This window comes from Notolepis coatsorum (assembly GCF_963971535.1).
Source record: "Notolepis coatsorum genome assembly, chromosome: 19".
Taxonomy (NCBI): Eukaryota; Metazoa; Chordata; class Actinopteri; order Aulopiformes; family Paralepididae; genus Notolepis; species Notolepis coatsorum.
Window position 1 is genome coordinate 40,471,290 of NC_140183.1, and position 22,006 is coordinate 40,493,295.

A 22,006-nucleotide genomic window follows, 5' to 3' on the forward strand; every position below is an offset into this window, starting at 1 on the left:
TCTACATTGCCGGACCTTGTAGACTGACATAATTCTGTGCATAGTTTAGTCTACACAGGCCATATTTCAAATAATCAAAATCTTACTTCATTCATCTTAAACATTCTTGATTTGGGGGATTGGTAGTTCCCATGAAATCTGAAGTTGTTCAAACGACAACAGCGATCCACCTTGAATTAAATCACACAGCCGAGTGAAACCTTGTTGGCTCAGTCACGAAAGGGGCTACTTAATTAATTAATCCAACCCACTTTATTTATAGAGCACATTTAAAAACAACAAAGTTTATGAAAGTGCTGTACAAGTCCCACAACATAAGATAAAAAAAAAGAAAAAGAAAAAAAAAAGAAAAAAAAAAATAACATTTTTTTGTTTTTTTTCTCGAAGCTTCGAATTAAAATCGAAGCTCGGCCCCGAAGCTTCGATTGCCAAAAAAAGCTTCGAAGGTCAGCCCTAGACCAGACACTTTAGATCGACGCACAGCCCAAGACACAATGTTTCAAAGGGTGCTCGATACCGCCGCCTGATAGGATGCGGCCGGTATTGCACTTTTGCGATCTCAGACTCATTCCCTATGATAACACCTCCCTGGATGGATAATGAATGGAAATATCAAATAAAAGAAATAACAATGAAAACCTGACTTTTCTCGGGTTTGGCGCTCAAGTGTCGGCGAGTTAACAAGACTTTATTTGGGTATGGCGTCCATTGAGTTCTGAGTTAACTGTGCGGGGTTTGCGTGTGGTATCTGCTCCGTCTTTGTGAGCTATCCACTAAGGACATTGCGCGGATGAGATACCAGCGCAGACACGCCCATTATGTGTGGAGTTTGCTCCTGATCTGCTCCAGCGCAATTGGCTCAGTCTTCTGCACCTGACAGCGCTGTTGGCAGATATCAGGAAGGGGAAAAATAACCCTGAAATGAGGCATAGACATAACAGTATTTTTCACCATTAGTATTCTGTTAATTTTGTATTTTATTTCATTTACTTTGTAATGTATAGAGCTTGCTTAATTTGTATTTTCATGACCCATTGCATCCTTTGTCCTTTTTTTTTTTTTTTTATCTTTCGTCATTTATATGTGCTGCTTAACCCATTCTGCGCCAAAAACGAGTTAACTCGTTATTGCCTTCCAACCGCTGTGAGCCAGACAACGAGTATACTCGTTATTGGATCCGTTTTTCTTTTATTCGCTATTTCCATTCATAATTCATCGGGGCAGCCTGTGCATGAGGTTCTGAATGTGTCTGAGCTGGCAGACGGTCAATACCGCCCTCTAACGCCTTCGGCCGCTATTGCACTCCGTGTGGGCGGGGTTTAAATACTCCGGCAAGGCAATCGCTTACAACGATGCATCAACTAGCCTGCCCCACCCTCCTTCATATGCAATGCCGGATAACGTGGGACGGAGTACCGCGACCAGTACTTGGAATGGCGATCAGATAATTGGATTATTGTTTTTGCATTACATCAGAGACAAGGTAAGGACACTATATATCCAATCTTGGGTTGATCTTATATTTTTTTCTCCCGCGATCGAAGCTGTCTGTGTGGAATGTGTGTGTGCTGTTTTCCGTCGGTCACATCACAGCATGGATGGGGCGCCCCGCTCCAAGCCCCATTTCATGTGTGCATGAGGAGACATAATAACGATAATCTAGCATTGATTTCAGGAAGATTCGATAATAAGGCGAAAAATGACAACGTGATAACTGGATTTCACTAAAGGGCTATTTTCGCGTCTTTTCCTGGGATTACTCAGAATAACCCAAACTATACTCATATTTACCACGGTATCAAACGGAAATGTACGGATGAAAAAACAATCTGTTTCTTGCATGTTGACCAGAAGAAACTCACTGACAATCGACAGCGTTATTAGATCCATAGCTATAATATTTCATATAGTTTAAGCACTCGCAAACACGGCATTCTCTCCATTGAACAAAGCGATGGCAGACAACGGCCCAATGACCGTAGCGCCCTCTGGCGTCCAATGTGTTAATATAGCCTACATAAACAAATCTATCTATTAATCGATACTCCCATCAATTGACAATCATGAAGTTGCATTACTGCTGATCAGCACGCCCATCAGAAATAAATGTTTACTGTATGATAATCTCAGAACCGAGCATTTGAAATTACATGGCTTAGTGCTTAACCTTATTTATAATAGCGTTCACTGCCAGACTTGGAGCAATTAAGTCACGCCACTTTGTGAAGGCTATCTCGGCCAGGGGCTGCATATTTCTCGAACAAATCATATACCGTTTAAGATCTATTTTCTGGTGTTCAAACAAAACCTCAATCAACAAAATCCGTCCGTAGATTCTGACTGTACAGGACGAAATGTAAGGTGGCATAGTCAGTCGCTTATAGCCTTATTTTTCACAGCCAGACTTGGAGCAAATCACGCCACTTTGCGAAGGCCATCTCGGCCTGGGGCTGCATATTTCTCTAACAAATCATATACCGTTTATAATATCTATTTTCTGGTGTTCCAACGAAACCTCAATCAACAAAATCCATGCGTAGATTCTGACTGTACAGGACGAAATGTTAGGTGGTATAGTCGGTGCTTTTTCACAGCCAGACTTGAAGCAAATCACGTGCGTAGCGTTAAGGCCCTCCCATAGTCGAGCAGACTGTACACAGAGCAGACTCCGCGGAAGTCCGCGCGGACTCAAAGGGAGTCAAAGCAGACCCACAGCAGAGTGCAAAGTGCAAAGCTCCTATTTTCTGACGCGCGGACGTCCGCTGAGATCAAAAGCTCAAAGAGTCCGCGCGGACCTCCGCGGAGTCTGCTCTGTGTACAGTCTGCTCGACTATGGGAGGGCCCTTAACTGCTCGGTGCAATTGGCACAAGGCTTTGTTGATAAGGAGCATTTTTGGACAAGGCACATTTGCATAGAAAGGGGACATGTTCCACCCATATTACCTCATTTAAATACGCGCCAATTGCACCGGTCGCAATGCTGACGGAACGCAGTTGCCACCTCACTTCACCCGTTGCACATCCTCTGTGGATAGCAAACTGAGTTTCAGAGCTTTAAGCACCGGCTTAGCGTCGGAAAAGCCTCGCAAACCCGCAAACCCTTTGTGGATCTCGCCCAAAGTGTATTATCTTTGGTTCTTCTAATTATTAACATTTTGCCATTTAGCTGATGCTTTTATACAAAGCAACTTACAAATGGTAAGCAGGAGGGGTACACCTCTGGCATGAATGAATGAATGAAAACTTTATTTAACAGATTGCAGAATGGGTACAATACAGTACGGCTCAATACACACAATTGTTAAGGGGATGCAGACCAGAGAAAGACGTTTGTCTTGTTTACATCAGGGTCCCCCATTTTCAATTCATATTGACATTTATGACACTCTCAACATACATGACATTTATGGCATAGGGACATACAGGTATTTAGTACTGTTACATTTGTGACATAGGCGGTATTCAAATATACAGTACTGTTACCCCTAGATCCTGACAGAGTATATACATATGATGGGGAGGGGACTGTACATTAGGAGGGGGTGGGTGGGTGGGAGAGAAATATACATATACGGTGGGGAGGAGACTGTACATTTGGAGGGGGTGGGTGCCGGTGGGAGAGAAATATACATACGGCTGGGGGGGGGAATATATACAGAGACTGTCTATTAGGAGGGGGTGGGGATGGGGGGTTTGGACATTTACGGTGGCCAGTTTCGAATTGCAGCCTCCCGTAGGTGCTCTTTAAGAGCGGTTTTGAATGTGGGTAGGGATTCACATTCCTTTACAGCTTTGGGTAGGGCGTTCCACATTGATGTGGCATAATTGCGAAACGTGTTTAGTCCCTTGTTTGAGCCGAATCTGGGTTTAACATGATTTGTTGAGCTTCCTCTGGTGTTGTGGTCGTGGTATTCACTGACCTTTGGGAAGTATTTTGACATGTACATGGGTACCTTAATCGTATAGTGTATTTTGTAGACCAGGCCCATTGCAAGTTGCTGTACTCTGTCGTCTACTCCAAGCCATCCTAGGTAGCTAAGGGTAAGTGGTATTGATGAGTAAATTGCTTCTGTCGCTGTCCATGAAGGTCATTACACTGGAGCAAATTCACAGTGCTCAACCTTTGGGTGATGTTCTGAAGGTCCAGATTAACACTGAAAGTCTGCGTTTATTATTTTGTATAACTTGTATATTGTTTATGTATATAAGATATATATCCAACGCCATCTGTTTGCATAATAGTATTCTTCGCTCGCCTCATTGGGCCCCACCCTAGACATTGTAGGCGCCAGTGACGAGCTCCCCAGACATGGTTCTAGACATGTTCAGACAAGTTCAGACTTGCCCATAGCAAGCGCATTGATTCAGTACAGGTAAATCGGCTGAGCCCTATAGGGATCGGTTGAGTATATATATTGTAGATGGTGCAAGCAGCCGCACGTCGGCAGTAACAGAACAGGAGAAGCAGCAGAGCGAGAGCGCGATACGTCCGGTACAGTTGTACACAGATCTACAAGCAGTGTATCGTTACAGATAGCTAATGGCTACTTAGATACGACTATAATATTGTAGAGCCATTATTGGCGCAGTATAGTGACTTGTGTAAGCGAAGTAACGTGGAGAAACGTATAGTTAAACCCAGCGGCGTTTTGGATCTAACTACTCCTTGAAGACCGTCTGCGGGTTAGCTTCCAGTACAAACGAAGCTAGCTAGCTACCATCTATGCCAACGGGCCTTTGGATTAATAGCTATTAACCCTGCCATCGGGCGCTAGGATTACAAGAACCGGTTCCGTACGAGACCTCTTTTCTTCCAGCGACGACAGGATTATCCGACCGGTCTACAGGTCCTCCGGAGCTTGGAGCTCCAGAGGGAAACCATCGTCTCCAGCTACCCTTGCTTTTCCCAGTATCGCCTCGTTTCTTCTCACTCCCTGCAGAGCTCCGGTCGAGTATCCGTAACCTAGGAACTATTCATTACCGCTGACTTTGATACCCTGACATTCTATTATTAAAGGAGAACAGTGATAATTCAGATGTATGTTGCTATGACTATTAAAATGCTTATAAACCAGGTATCCTTGTCCCCGCGCCGTCAATTGAGTGTCCGCTATTTTGTCTAACTATACTGTCTGGCTATTAATATTCTTTAGTAGTGGTTTAATCTAAACAATCTTTAATACAGTCCGGGTTGTGTAGCCCCTTAGCTACAGGTGACCTGGGCCCTCATTTATCAACGTTGCGTACGCACAGATATGTGCGTAACCCGTGCGTACGATCATTTCTAAGCAAAGTGTGGGATTTATCAATTTGAACGTGAACTTGACTTTGTGCGTATATCTACGCACAGCTCGGAGCATGCGTAGCTAACGCCCGGTGGTAGAATATCAGTTTCATGCATGTTTCAATGCGGAAATAAGCTTCCGTGCATTACTCCCGACACTGGCGCGTGTTCTGTATGAACCGTAATTCATTATAGTTCATTGTGAAATAGCGATAGTAGTGTAATTATTGTCAAACCCTAAATAGCATGTGGAATAGGTATTTCCGAATTAATTCAGCCTGGTTCATAGCGTTATTATAGGAATACTTCTCCGATGTGCGCTCAGATGTTTTCAGAGATATAGGCATGTCTATTTGCAGAGAGAGAGAACATAATAATATTAAGTAGAGTTCGCTACCCGAGACACATTCTCCTTGATTTGTACCGCAATTTGAGACCCACATTGGAGCGTGGAGCAAAACGCAGTGTTGGATGTCTAATTTCCCCAACCCCACCAACTACATACAATATCCATATATCAATAACAGGAGGCCAAGAGAGGATTTTACGCCAGGTTACCCAACATCATCGGAGCAAGATATAGACTGTACCCATATAGCTTTCAATGCTCCATCAATAAACAAATCCAGTAATGTGAACGGGATTCCACTCGGTCAATGTACAGATAATCTGCGATACGCATTTTGGCTGATAATGTGCCGGTGGCCGGAGTCTCATTCAGGCCTAATTGTATTTAATTCAATTGTAATGTTATTACTGGGGTATCTAAAACATCACTTAAATGCAGATCAGGGTTATCCACTGAAGCCATAATGACTCTGACCAGAACCACAGGCTCATGACGAGCGCACATAATAGGCATTGTAGAGCGCAGAGTTGGCCTGCTGAAATTGATTTAATTTCAGTCATTACAGTGCTTAATGTCGGGTCAGCTTGTCATTTATTTCTGTCAATGTGCTGGTTCTGTAGCAGGACTGGGTCAGTCAACATCCTTGGCTCCTGGCGCACCAAAGATAGTCTACACGCTCCCTCCTCCTCAGCGGAGTTGTCTGTGAACTTGGCAACTTCATTGGATTTATTTATTCTCAAAAAATATCTATAATCATACGATTAAATATTGTTTAAAATAAAACGCTAAATACTATTATTCTGTGGGTCATGTTTCCAAATAAGATTGTTCACAACGGGAAATGCTGTATACGTTCAATTTGTTGGTTGGACCTCGGTGATCAATTTCGCTCTCAGTGAAGTCTCTCAGAGTTCGCTCGGGTTAGACCATTATTTCACATCCCATGGGGGTGTTTCATGACCATATATGGATAATCGGGCGGTTCTGGTATGCAAATACTTAAAACCATGCACAAGCTCTAGCGTAGGATCAAAGTGATATTTATCAAGACAGGTGTGCGTAGGACCTGTGTACGCACGTGTGATAAATCCTGTTTTTTTTGTGCGTGCACACATTCTAAATGCTGTGCTTACGAACGAAAGTAGAAGACTTTCTAAGAACTGTTGATAAATGAGGGCCCTGGTCATTAATAAGCTACTACATAAGATCTGTATAAACTGCAACAGAACAAAGCTACACGTCTGACTCTTCACTGTTCATCCAGAACAAACTGCACATCTGAACCTTCACTCTTCATCCAGAACAAAGCTGCACGTCCGACTCTTCACTGTTCATCCAGGGTGAGCGTTGATGACATGCATCATGCTCTGTTGAGGCTAAAAGTCCATGATAGATTACTAAGTAATCTCCTGGTCTTTTTCCGCTGTATTTGCACTATTCAAAGATCTCCTACATCGGCAAAAGGTCTCGTGGTCATTTCTGTACCTCAGACTTGTGCAGTTTTTATAGAGCTGCCACTCTTGGAACAAATTACCTGGTCTGTTAAAACGTCCATCTAATAAAATGTGCTTTAAAAAAACAATTAAAGGGATGGATATTCTGGCTCCTGGTCTTTGTCTGTATTATAGTGTCCATTATTCTATTTTTCTTTTCTATTGTTTGATTCTAGATTTTTATTTTATTTCAATGTGTCAACTATTATTGTGTGTGTGTGCATGTGCAAGTGTGTGTGTGTGTGTGTGTGCATGTGCAAGTGTGTGTGTGTGTGTGTGTGCATGTGCAAGTGTGTGTGTGTGTGTGCATGTGCGTGTGTGTGTGTGTATGTGTGTGTGTGCGTGCGTGCGCGTGTATGTGTGTGTGCATATTTCTTTTAAAGTGTTATTTTAAGTTGCTTTCTTGGTGTTTGATTCTTGCATTTTTGTTGTTAAATTCTTGGAAATGTCAGTATACGTACGTATGTATGTTTTTGTTTTCTTCCATGTGGACCCCAGGAAGAAGAGCTGTTGCCTATGCGACAGCTAATAGGGATCCGAATAAACAAATGAAATAAATAAACACCTGGTGGACATCTCGAAGCGGTCGTTGACGGAGCTGACCCTCCAGCCGCCGGCCCCGCAGCGCTCCAGCTCCCGCTCCCAGTCCCCGCAGGACTCCAGCCAGTTCATGTGGGCGTCACGACGACGGTTGCTTAGGAACTGCTTCATCTCTGGAGAAGGAGAATCAACGTCAAGGCCATTTAATTAATGGGGGAGTAACTGATAAAGACTGTTGCTTCATACCATATTACACAAAATGAAAGAAACACAACAGACAAGGAAGGGAGATGGTTTCTTCTTACATTTGTATTTATTTATGTATTTTATGACGTTAGCTATACTATGTTAGCTAGTAACAACATGAATGGATGAAATCTGGTCCAATGGAGATTTCTTAAAAATGTTGGGTTTCATCTAACATTTACTCTGCTCCCTATGGTTAGAATTTGCCTGATAATCATACTGAATTGCATTCCGTTTCACTTAATAATGTTAAAGTAGGCCTCTATTTGTCCTTAGTTAACCAGGCATAATAGTCTCTACGGCACGAAGTCTGGGTGTAAATACAAAATAAACACCATAATGCGTTTCTACAGCCTGTACACCAGCCACACTTGACCCTTGGACAGGGTTGAGCGGCGGGTCATGGTGACATGTGTCACAGAGGGCTTTACATTATTCATCTGGCCCACAGCCATGCATAGCCTGGTCAACCTAGCGTAGCCTTGACATAGCATAATGATGTGTCGTACCGTACGGCTGAGCTCCCGATTCTCTATACAGCGTGTCTCTGTGTTAAAGAGTTTTTTTTTGACAGCTAATGCAATTAAAAACTCTTATTTACCTGTTGTCTGTAAATCCTTGTATCAAGAGCTCATTCAATCAACTGCAGAATGAAAACGTGTCTCTATTCCTTTTCTTTGGTGGTGGTGGGGCAACCCATTTGTTTATGACTGAATGGCAGGCCTTTAACCCTTTCACTACCACACTACCAAAGGGTTAACCGAACCGTGAATGTTTCTAATGTTGAAGCCAGATGATCTTGAGCCTCGACATCTCATCATGGCCAGCAGCACTCGACCACAGTATTTCCTGCTTAATATCCTCCTCCCCGCTTCAGGCTTTTAAGATCACATGCAATTGATGATGAGAAGAAGAGGGAGAAGGAAGAAGAAATAAACAGAAATAGATACATGGAAGAGATGAGAGATAGAGGGATAGATGACAAGCACGTTTGAAACCAAAGAAATGTATTTCCCATCAGATATTGTATTAGCAAACATTGCAACAGGAAATAAACGTGGGTCCATGTAGAATGTTTATGTAGTCAAGTTCAAAACGCCTATAGGACGTATAGCATGAACTACAGTAGGAGTCTCTTGTGACTATCAATTGCACCCACAGATCAAACGTATGGGCATATGGATGGCGGATTCGGAATGTGTGCGTGTGGGGGGGCGCACACATTAAGCCACTCACCCACACTCCCAAGGGCGGCGTTTTGGAAGGACAGGACGGTTCCTGGTTTGAGAGGCTGGTAGGTCTTGGCGATGGTGTAGGTTATCTGAGGAGGGACAAGATAGTCAGCTGACCGACACTGACAAAAGGTCATCAGTGTTCAGTGCTGAGTTCTCTTGTTGTATCAAAGCAGTGGCCGATGACACAGATCAACTTCTCCAGACACAGGCTTTAGGCCAGACGGGTGATTGATGATTGCAACTGAAGAACCGCGGTTAGAATTTAAACGCATGTCCCTGACAGACATACATGCGCACACACACGCGCACACACACACACAGTCCTCATCAAGAATCATTTAAACAATTAATTATATTATAAATAGAAAATAATTATTTGAATGCCTGTCTGTCTGAGGTGCATGTTTATGTTGCGCAACGTGTCATCCTCCCTCTTGGAATGACGGGCCCATTAGCCAATAGAAATCTAGCACAAACTGAGCATCTCGCCTCACGTTTACATGTGCCCTTTTTCAAATTTGAGCACCTGCCCCTCTAAAGGTCTCTGCACTGCCCTGGTATGCACCACACACAGACCTGTATATTACTGTATTTACATCCAATGTCACTTACAATGTCACAGATACAATCAAACATACATTTATTGCTAGACATTTACTTTATGATGCCATACTAAGCCTCATGACACCAGAAAACAACCATAGGTAAATCGTATAATTTTAAGTTTGGAGCGGTCCATCGAACAGCACAAACTGTAAAAGCCAACCAGTCTGTCTTGACATTTAAAATTAAATGTAAAAGAAACCTACTGTCGCGAAAAAACCCATACATTTTGACACCTTCAAATGATACTGCAGCATCGCAGATATCGTAAAGATGTGGTATCCTGATACTTCGGGAGGAACATAAAAACACACACACACCTCTATGGCCTGCGTGTCGGGGGTGAGGCGGTCGAAGAGGAAGCAGATGACCCGCAGGTCTCGGCAGTAGAGCACCAGCTCCTCTGGCGTGAACTTCAGTGAGGAGTTGGGCGTCACAAGCTTGGTGCGGGACGGACCCACTGGGGACACGAGGAGGAACAGAAGGGCTTTCTTAATCCAGCAAGAGATGGCGTCTGCCTCTTTATTCAGCTTCAGACACGGCTCTCATTACTCACCTCACAGGCTGGAACCGGGACTGTAGCGCTCCTGCTCTCCTCCCAACTCATTCTGCCATATAATTCTATTTGATTTTGTTTTGTATGACTATAAACATATACAAATGACTGCTTTATTGGTCATAAACTAAAACTGTCCCTACACTTTTGAAACCATGAAATATGGGACAACCCCCCAAAAAAGCATTCGTTTTGAAAATACCCTAAAATTAAATCAGTAAAATGTTTGTGTGAGCTTACACCCACGTGAGGTTTACTATAGTCTAGCATTGGTAGAAGGTCTGAACCAGAACCAGCACCAGAACCAGAACATTTTGGGTGCAAGAGCTCACGCAAAGATTTTATGGCCTCATGAAGTCAGAGCCCCATTCATTGCCGGAGTAGCCGCAGGTTTTACATAGGGGTGCACCGATCCGACTTTTTCAGTCCCGATACCTGGCTTTGGATGCCCATACCATTATCTGAAATTAAAAAAAAAATGAAAAAAAGATCTAACCCTAACTAACCGTACTGTCATGCACTTGTCCTAATATACTAACCTACACTGTAGCACCCAACACTTTGATGAACATTGTTACTCAGCTGATACAGTTGTGCCCTTCCTGATGACTTGTCGTACAGAACTTGTAAGTCGCTTTGGATAAAAGCGTCAGCTAAATGACTAAATGTAAATGTAAATACCCATTGTTCAATTAACTGTATGCCTCACTGTGTGGAAGAGACTGGGATCATTCTTTTGTGCAAGGCAACATCAGGCTTGACTTAAAACATTACTTTCAACTTAGTATAACTAAATGTAACAAATTAACACAGATATAAATGTACTGAATTGTTATTTCTTATTTTATTTCTTATTATATATATAAAAAAAAGATTACCGATACCCGATCCAGATATTTTAGTGATATCTGGGCCGATATCCGATATCAATATCGGATCGGTGCATCCCTAGTTTTACATCCCAGTGACATCATCGACTGGAAGGTTCTCTCTCTCTCTCTCTCTCTCTGATTTAGGAGAGAGTGCTGCATGTTCATAAATACTGACTGAACTGTCCTGGGACACATGATGAACATACTATACTGTATGTGAAATCTTAAAGTGGGTGACATTCCCCTTTAAGCTCTTCTGGGTTCAAGTCCTAGCGGTGTTAAAAGAGGCACTTCACCAAAAAACAATGCTGATTTATTTTGCACATAATCTCACACATCCAAAAAAAACGAAACGGTTTTACACACATTAATTTAGTTTGACAGTTATTGAGTATATAATTTAGAATAAGGGCACCTGATGCTATCAGGGACATTGCATCCTTGCAATGTGTTAATTACAGTTCAATGAAATGATAAGGTAACAGTCCCTATAAGACATTAAGACAAGGTATTGCTATTCTTTCATCTACATCATTTCATGGAGCTGTAATTAACCACAACACAAGGATTCAATGTCCCAGATGACATCACTGGAGGCCATATTCAAACTCATTTACTCTCAATAACTGCCAAACTAAATGAATGTGCACAAAACCATTTTTTGGATGTGTGTGAGGTTATGTGCAAAATAAATTGGCATTGTTTTGGTGAAGTACCCCTTTAATATACAACAGGCAATTAAAAACTAAGTAAAATAAGAGAAGAAGAGGTGGGTATGACATCACTTACCAGCCACAACTTTCTCTATAGCGGCCAAAGCCACGTCGTGGTCTCCTAACAGCACTGGGTCAGCATTGTCCTGCATCGAGACACATATTCATAGAGACATTTATACCAAATGTTGTTTGGCATTCATTCCTACTGTATATTTAATGGAGATTTTCTGAATATGTACATTACACACATTGATCAATCTTGGGTATTCTAAACGCTTTGATTTAAAGGGCTCATTATGGGTTGAGAAAGTTCCATGATATTATTAAGGCCCATGAAATTAAAAAGCCTATTTAACAAGGACCCACAGTGTCATAGATGCAAAGCGTCCTACATTGAGCACATCGATGGCAAAAGAGCACAAAACAACATTGAGGACATTTTTGTTGGTGTACACATTTTAGTCATGTGTATAAATAGATATCCGTCTTGCACTTGTACTAATGTTATTGTGATAAGCCATTCTTTCCATAAGCTAACGTTACTGTGATAAGCTACTGAAAGTAAACATGACTCACATTGCAGTTGTATTAACATTACTGTGATAAGGTGTTCAACAGTCAGGTACCCTGCGTCGACGTTGTGTGGAGGTGTGATTGATGTTGACCTAAGGTTAACCTAATGGCCTAATGTCAACCCAATGCTTGTGAAAACCTAATACAGTTATCAGATATCGTGCTGATACCAGGCTAAAATACTGATACAGGTATGGGATACCATGCTGATACCAGGCTAAAATACTGATACAGGTATGGGATATCGTTCTGATACCAGGCTAAAATACTGATACAAGTATGGGATATTGTGCTGATACCAGGCTAAAATACTGATACAAGTATGGGACATTGCGCTGAATCCCAGGCTAAAGTACTGATACAGGTATGGGATATTGAGCTGATACCTGTCTAAAAGAGGGTATTGCTATTGAAGACTTTCCCCAGTACTTGAATCGAATACCAGAAATCAAAGCAAAGAGATCAGATCTTTGGTGCTTTGTTTCCACTAATGCCGAGAAGTGGATAATATATCTCAGTGTTTTTTTTATCCGTTGGCTCGAAGCCAAGATGGTCTCAGTAAACATTGTTCAGTAGAAGTTATAGATTGGATCAGCTCTCTGTGTTGGCTGATGCCTACTGTTTAATAGGCTGTACTCATAATCAGTGTCAGCATCTGTACATCTGTATAATCCAGGTCAGAGAACCTAGTTAAGATGAATATAAACAGCTGAGGTCCTGGACTCACATCAGGTTTGGGGCCGTCCTGGGGAACGAAGGCCACTCTGAAGTGGGTGCAGAAGAGCGTCCCGGCCAGCCAGCCTCCTCCCTCCCTCGCAGTCAGCTTCTTCCGCACCAACACAGCCCTCTGAAGTACACACTCCCCTGGAGGGAACAGAGAGACACATGCATGCAGGGGATTTGGTATGTCAACCCAGAGTTCATGCCTCAGCATCATTTGACGTCATTTCAACATGGCCACTAATGTTGTTAATAGCTGTTTTAAGTACATTTGTAAGAATATTAGCTATATGTCGTTGTAAACTGTCTTCGTGAGTTGTAGTTGATGCAAGACAAATTGTATTGCCAAATTGTAAAAACGATCCAAAAATATCAAAATGACCTTTATTCTATAGTAGTGGTTCTGAAACAGAATATGTACCTATGAACTCAGAACATTCCCCTGGATGCTCTCTCTGTGTCATCTACTGTATAAAAGCCCTCCCAACTCATTGTCTATGGAGCAGCTTTAGAGTTTGTACTTGACATCACACATTTGAGTTTTAGCACTCTAGTTTTTGGATTGGGTTGAATTAAATGAGAATTGTTCATTGTCATTGATATTTCTGTCTTAGACCAGAGGAATTACATGTATGAATTATGAAATTAGGCATAGTTCCCCTCTAAGGCAAATTAGAGCACCTTTTCAGGAAGCTGAGTCTCAGTTTTCCTCATTAGAATACCTAAAAGCCTGACTGTCGGTACCAAGACAGCCAGGCCACACGTCACAAGCACTCCAAGGTGGAGGTTCATTCCTGAAGAATATCATTAAACTATTTCTATGCATGGTGAAGAGGAATGCTCTCACTATGCCCAGATCCAAGCAGGGAGGAGGAGGAGGTGAAGCCCTCCTGATCCAGGTCTGGTCTCCTATAAGAGGAGCACAGAGGAGGAGGATGGCCAATAGGAGGAGGATGGCCAATAGGAGGAGGATGGCCAATAGGAGGAGGACGGCCAATAGGAGGAGGATGGCCAATAGGAGGAGGATGGCAAATAGGAGGAGTACGGCCAATAGGAGGAGGACGGCCAATAGAACAGCTTTTCTAAGAGACACTGCTTCATGGACGACAGCAACTCTGACTGAATATTTTTTTATGTTATTGTGTGTATGTTAATATAAATACATTTGCATTGGACATTCTTTTCCATCTGCATTTTTGTTTTTGTCATTTAAGCAAGGTTGCCTACTACACACACTTGCTCTTTTTCAGAAACAGAGTGGTTTATACTCATACACTTAAGTCACATCTGGGAGCTACCTAGTAGTAAATGGTGAATTTATACAGTATGGCGCTTTTATCCAAAGCGCTTTACAATTTGTTCCTCACATTTTACCCATTCACTCACACATTCACACACGGGTGGCAGAGGCAACCATGCAAGGTGCCAACCTGCTCATTGGGAGCAGTTAGGGGTTAAGTGTCTTGCTCAAGGACACTTCGTTATGCTGCCTGGGAGGAGCGGGAATCAAACCGGGAACCTCCGGATTACCAGACACGACTGCTCTACTCTACCTCCCAAACCACTGTCGCCCCCTAGTAGTCTAAGTCTTCTACCGCTGAGCAGCTCCACCGCAACAGTAGCTGGGCTAAGTGCCTTGCTGAAGGGAATCTCGATGGCAGCCGTCAATTTCCGGCCCGTCAAGTGAGGACCATTTAGACTCTACCATGAAATGATGTGCTTATCGCAAACTATTGTAAATCTTAAAGATAGAACCTTTAAAAAAAGGGGGGGGGGGGGTTAGTCAATGACTTCATTGTAAACAGTTGTGTACAAAGGAACTACATGACTAATGTACTGGTCACATCATGATACACAGCTGGTGATCCTCATGCTCTGAAAGTGGAAGAAAGGCTGAAGAGGAATCAAGAATTCCTGGACAATGCTTCCAAAAACAAACCTTTTCACCCACTGAAAATCCTCTCACACACAAACACAGATGCTCTCACACACGCACTCGCACACACACACACACACAGCAGTGAGACAGCACATTCGTACTGGTCTCCTGCGGGGAAAACAAAAGCCTTTGCCAGCTAGACAGAGTTGCCATGGCAACAGAGTCCAGGATCGAGTGGAGAAAATTGCCTTTTTGTGTCCCTCACAAGAAAAGTGTTTGGCCAGACACACGGTGGGGCCAGTGTTTTCATATTCACTTAGCAGACCATGGAGAGACTCACCGGCTTCCACCACATTGAAATAACTGGATTCCTCTTACGGCAAACTACGAGGGGAACACTTTGATTGAAAATGACAGCAAAACAACAATATGTACGACCAGCCTTGTGTCTAGTTCCACTTCTGCAGAATGCTGGAACCCCTAGATAGATTTGTTTTTTTGGTGGTGGGGGGGGGGGGCCTGAAACAGGAAACGGTCATTTAACACATGAAATGCTTGTTGTTTATCCCAAGGGAGACAGGACGTATGGTTGCAATCAAAGCCTCCGCTTCTACCACCTGTAATTTGACGACTGCACAGGAGAAAGAGGGAGAGGGAGAGGGAGAGAGATTTGACTTAAACACTGCAAAGGAACCTTCAAAGAAGCTGTTCTGTGATGTCTCTCGGGGCTGTGCTTACTGGCTGTTGCTTACACCAACTTGAGCTTCAGAATACCCCCCCATCAAAGTGAGAAAGCCCCACTGGGCCGGACTTACCAATTAAAACTTAACCCCTGTGAAATGCTTAACCTTGAACACAAGTGAACCCTTGTTGACAGCTTGTTTCTACAAGGACAATTGCTTTCAGTAAAGACGTTTTTATGCGTCCTCGGGTGAGACAGAGTCAAACACATTCCTGCAGACACGAGAGCCAGAAGGGACAGGAGGCAGACAGGGAACGCAGTGTTCCTATTGGTGCTCTGTTCTGTGACAGACCTTCGGAGGATTGGAACTAGCCGGACACAGCGTCAAGTGAGAGGAAACAAGTTGTTTACAAGACAGTGGCCTTTAACCATTTATACTCTTTAATGTTCTTCCTGGAGAGCCGTGTCCCACTCCCCCCCCCCCCCCCCACACGCAGACAGACAGACAGACAGACAGACAGACAGACACACAATTTCCAATATGGACTCTGTGATCAATGCTTTTATTTAATCTCTTAGATGTAGATCTCTTTTCTTGTGTCGAAGCCAGAGTTCTCTCTACCGTCTGCAGCTGGTGCAGAATGGCGGTGAAAAGGTGGAACCGGACCGGCGCCTGAGGGATGGGAATTGAGAATCGGAAACGATTGGGAACCGGTTCCTAATTGTCCGATTCCTGGAATCGCATGCCTCAGTGATTCCTCTTATCGATGCCATGTTTTTCCGACGCATTTAAAAACAACAACGTTAGCGCCACGCCATAGCAGACTATTTGATTCCTTGACTATAGGAAAACCTAAAGGGCTCGATATTGCGACTCTTTTGTGTGTGCAGTGAAAACTGAAAGTGCTTTGCATCCTAGTCATTCATTTACATGGTAAAGTAACGTTAGCCGCTAGCTAGCTAAATAGCCATGCTCATTGCAGAGAGAGACAGAGAGAGAACACTGAGCTGGCCTTTATTTATACAGGTAGGTTATTGCTAACAAATTCTCTTTTGCAATAACGACCTGTTGAATGCAACTACAGTTCAATAGATTAAATTAGTTCTCAAATACATTATTTTATTTAAGTGTATAGTTAATAAATTTTTTTACAGTTTTTGTATTCTTCTGACATGGGGGCTCAACAATAAATGATAAATGACAATCAGAAATGTCAAGTTGCATGTTGTTATTCTAACCAGCTTAGTTCTGTTGCATTTCCAATTTATTTATGTAAACTATAAATGTATCAGGAATCGATAAGGGAATCGATAAAGAATCTGATCGATAAGCAGAATCGATAATGGAATCGTATCGATAAAATCTTATCAATTCCCATCCCTAGCGCGCCTCCCTGGTCTTGACGTTTTTTTGAGTGTTGTGAAGTCTATTGATGTTGTGGTTCAGTGCCTGCTGTAAATGAAGAGAGATCAGCCTAAACAAACAGAGACCTGAGAGATCAGCCTAAACAAACACAGAGACCTGAGAGATCAGCCTAAACAAACACAGAGAGACCTGAGAGATCAGCCTAAACAAACAGAGACCTGAGAGATCAGCCTAAACAAACACAGAGACCTGAGAGATCAGCCTAAACAAACACAGAGACCTGAGAGATCAGCCTAAACAAACACAGAGACCTGAGAGATCAGCCTAAACAAACACAGAGACCTGAGAGATCAGCCTAAACAAACACAGAGACCTGAGAGATCAGCCTAAACAAACACAGAGAGAGAGACCTGAGAGATCAGCCTAAACAAACACAGAGAGAGAGACCTGAGAGATCAGCCTAAACAAACACAGAGAGAGACCGGAGCGATCAGCCTAAACAAACACAGAGAGACCTGAGAGATCAGCCTAAACAAACACAGCTGAGTCACAAGCTCTCATACTCATACTCCCTTTTACTTCTTTAGGTTTTTTTCATTCAGAGAGAGAGAGAGAGAGAGAGAGAGAGAGAGAGAGAGAGAGAGAGAGAGAGAGAGAGAGAGACTGTTTGGAGGTCACTTTTGGTCAAGTCATGGACTATATGGATTAGAATCATGTGCTTCCCCAAGAAACTTGCCATAGTGCAATAAGAAATAGGCCCATTTGTATGTTGCAATGTTGGGTGATACAGTTGCTGACAGGAAATGAAACAGGGACCAAAGCTGTTCCGGAATAGCAACAGAATACCTCTGAAAATATCTATAAAAAGGGTGCACTTTAGAAATTAGTTTATATGCGGACGACGTAATATTGTTCATGCAAAACCCCAACACCACATTGCCTCATCTGCTCAAGTTGATTGAGAACTTATTTATCGGGATTTAAGATAAATTGGCCGAAGTCGGCTTTCCTTCCACTTAACACCCCTGCAAAAAAAGATATAACCCTCCCAGGAGAGATACCGATGGTAAAACATTTTAGATGCTTGGGAGTGGAAATATTCCCCACCATAAGACAAACGGTGAAGCACAATTACACAAAAATCCAAAACAAAATCAAAGACGACCTTGATAGGTGGGCAAAACTTAAAAACACAGTACAAGCACGGATATCAATAGTTAAGATGGATGTACTACCTAGAATCAACTTCTTCAGTTCAATGCTACCGTTACCCCCTCCAGAGGGTTACTGGAAAAGATTACACTCCTCCACATACAAATTTATTTGGAATAACAAACCACCACGTATAAAAAGATCCACCGCACAGAGAAATAAAGCAGATGGTGGCATGGCATTTCCAGATTTTTTCCAATATTTTAAGGCGTACACATTAAGACCATTGACAACATGGTTTGACCCCCAAGCATTAGTATCCTGGAGAAAATTAGAAGAAAACATAGTAGCCCCACATAGACTGAAGGACATAGCATACACTAAACTACCAATCAAGCATTGTGAACGGAAATTTGGCCCCATAATTACTCATGCGATCCGGATATGGCGTGAAACACAAAAAAAAAATCCTAACCCACATAAATGGCACAATCATACTCCCTTATTCAATAACAATGCACTCTTAATTGAAAAACGACCTATAAGATTCCCTATATGGGAAGAGCAAGGCATACACTCATTAGGGGATGTTTTTAACAAACAGGGTTTTTGTAGTTATAAAGAAATACGCAAAAAATTTAATCTCACCAAGTCCACATGGCTTTTTTACATACAGTTACAGCTATGTTTGAAGTCTCACTGTGTTCCATTAGACATACCAATTGAACACCACAGATACCACAAATTCTTCTATGAAAGAGAGACATCGAGAGGTTTTGTTTCAGATTTTTATCATCAATTACTAACGTCCTCGTATGAAACCCTCCAACTAGACTCTGCCTGGAGGAGGGATATACCAGACCTGGAAAATGACTTTGATTGGCAAGGAGCCTGGGCAAATGTCCGACTTACATCAAGGAACCCGGACCATCAACAAATCAATCTTAACTATATTCACAGGACATACTTGACTCCTATAAGACTGTGCAGAATGGGTCTTAAACAAGACTCCAAATGCTCCCAATGTACAAATGGGGACGAAGGGACATTTATGCACATGTATTGGGACTGCCCACCAGTTAAGACATTCTGGAAAGATGTGACCCAACAATTATCAAAACTCGTATCTTGGAATATACCTGTACACCCCTCGGTATTACTATTGAATGATGTTTTTGAGTTTGCAGTAAATCCACAGCTAAAGAGATTGGTTTTATCGGGTAGCTAAAAAGCTGATCGCATCACGCTGGTTTCAACCGGAAAAAATGTGCCGGAAAGTTTGGTTTCTTACATATCTCGATGTGATTTATCAAGAAATATCTACAGCAAGAATTCTGGGTCTCAATGAATCCAAAATGTCAATGTGGTTAGAAGTGGTGGAGAGAATAAAAGCTAGCTTATAATGGTAGTGTCTGGTTAGGTGCGAGGGATAATGGAGGTACTACCCAAGGTGGGGTCCGGGAGGGGGGGGTTCGAGCTGGAGCATATGTGTGTAGGTTTTTAGATAACAGGTATTAGGGGTATATCTTATATAAGACAATTAACTAAAATGTGATTTCATTGGATGTGCTCCGACAATTAATGCTTGTATATCTTATCGTGTGTTGTCATGTTTGTTTATGTGTTTGTTTAAAAAATAATACAAAAATAAAATACAAAAAAAGGGTGCACTTTCTTGTGTGCATCATTTAAATTGGTGGCTCTCAACCTTTTGTCAAGGAACCCCAAATTGATACACATTATGCCTTGTAAAAGTTACGCCCATTTCAATCAGCATGAATTGGCTTAAAGGTCATTGGGTCTCATTCACCAACGGACTTAAGACAAAAGATCAGACAAAATGTGCTCTTAGCACCACTTAAGACATTTTCGGGTTGATTTTGAGATTCACCAACCGTCCCTTGTCTTGGATTCGGCCCTAACTAAGCGCAGGATTTAGGAGCGCTGAAGAGCAGTCTTAAGTTGACAGACTGGTGTGCTCCGTGTTCTTAAGGGCTTTATTTGGGAGGAATCATAGTGATTCCTTCATGTCAACTCTACAGGCCTCCTTGGAATTAATTAATCATAATTTCAATAAATGACAATATTTGTATGATAAGAAATTACGTTTTATATTTAAAGTCATGCCTCAATGATGCATTTGATGTCCGAAAATAAATAATATGGATTCATCTGATCACAGGGCAGCTGGATTAACCATATCTGAACCAGCTATTTTGGACAAATGTATAATTACTTAATTACTCAGATATTCAAACACAATTATGCAATTATTGTGAAATTATTGAAAATAATTATTATTTAATGCCTTCTGTGGCATTTGTATTTCTTATTTGTTAAATATCTGTTTGATTGATTATTTATACATTTGAAAGAATGCGGGTTATAGCCAACATGCAATATATCCCATTGATTGGTACAATGGGACAGACATTTGTCGTTTTATATAACTATAACCTGCATTCTTTCAAATATATCATTAAAACAAATATTGAAATACACTATGTAGCCTACTACACCAACACTGCAAATGACAGTGGATAAATAAATAAGAACTAAAGCTAATAGCATGGATATATCTATAGTGGAATAGACTATTAATATTCCATACGTCTTGTTGCGCCACACACACACTAGGGTTGTCACGATACCAACATTTTTGTTTCGATACTATACCAATATGAATCTCAATACTTTTCGATACTTTCTCAAAATCAGGGAAACACTCTCAGATGTCATTATTGTTCTTTATTTTAAAACACAAAAATGAACAATGACAAGAATAAATAAATTAAATTAAATACAATGGCATTCAAAATGCTGGAGAACTTTTTTTGCACTCAAAACAGTTGCTGTACAAAGTTTCTGAACCCAGCTTTCTCAACTGTATATATATTGGAACTTGGTCCATACAGATGAACTCTGCGACTGCCCTGTTGATCCTTTTATCATCTTTGGACAAATTTGTGTACTTAATATGCTGCTCAAAAAAAGTGGAGGTTAGGTTGCTTCTGAGTGGGGGGAGTCACTCTGTGAGCCAAATGCAGCAGACTTCAGTAGTGAAAAAAAATTCAAGGGGTAGAAAAAGTATGGTTGTATTATTATAAATTTGTCATAGCAGAGGGCCTAATTAGTTTGAGATACCATAACCTAGAAAACATTTTGATGAGTGAGACTGATTATAGCCCATCATAATCTAGAACTAGGTTACCGTAATTCCTCGAATAGTAACCCCGGCTTGTATTTGTTTCAACTGTAGCGGGTACCAGGCTTGTATTAGGAGGAGGCCTGTATAAGAGGGAGGCCTATATTTCAAATTTTTAACGGATCATAATGAATAAATCAACATTTTGTGTCAGTTTGAACCCAGTAAAATGTACTGGGTTCATTTATTGAAACCAAGTACTGTATGAAATAGTAAACAGTGCAATTACAGGTGGTCACTGGTCATTTCAACGTTTTCAAAGTGAAATCAAGTAACTAGCTCAGTACGCAGCTCAGTATATTAGTAACCCGGCTTGTATTAGGAGGCCGGCTTATAATTGCTTAGCTCAAGAGCGCACCCGGCCATTAATAGAGACCCGGCTTGTATTTGAGACCCGGTTACTATTAGAGGAATTACGGTATGTCATATTGTAGGTTAACAAAAATAAGATAGATTTCCGTTGTCTTTATACAGTATGTATGAACCATTAATGGGCAATTGTCAAATGTCTCTGTATAAATCACGTTTGTGACTA

The 22,006-nt window shown here is 41.8% G+C and overlaps 1 protein-coding gene across 2 annotated transcripts in view; it reads right to left on the reverse strand.

Moving 5' to 3' along the window:
* The window catches only part of mtmr11 (myotubularin related protein 11), a 96,749-nt gene that overhangs the window by 36,243 nt on the left and 38,500 nt on the right, over positions 1–22,006 (reverse strand). For both annotated transcript variants that reach the window (XM_084336494.1, XM_084336493.1), the window contains exons 3-7: positions 13,195–13,331; positions 11,968–12,037; positions 10,071–10,210; positions 9,149–9,233; positions 7,692–7,839 (exon numbers count right to left, since the gene is read on the reverse strand). In XM_084336494.1, coding sequence (XP_084192620.1) covers positions 7,692–7,839; positions 9,149–9,233; positions 10,071–10,210; positions 11,968–12,037; positions 13,195–13,331 — 580 coding nt within the window. The remainder of the gene's footprint in view (positions 1–7,691; positions 7,840–9,148; positions 9,234–10,070; positions 10,211–11,967; positions 12,038–13,194; positions 13,332–22,006) is intronic.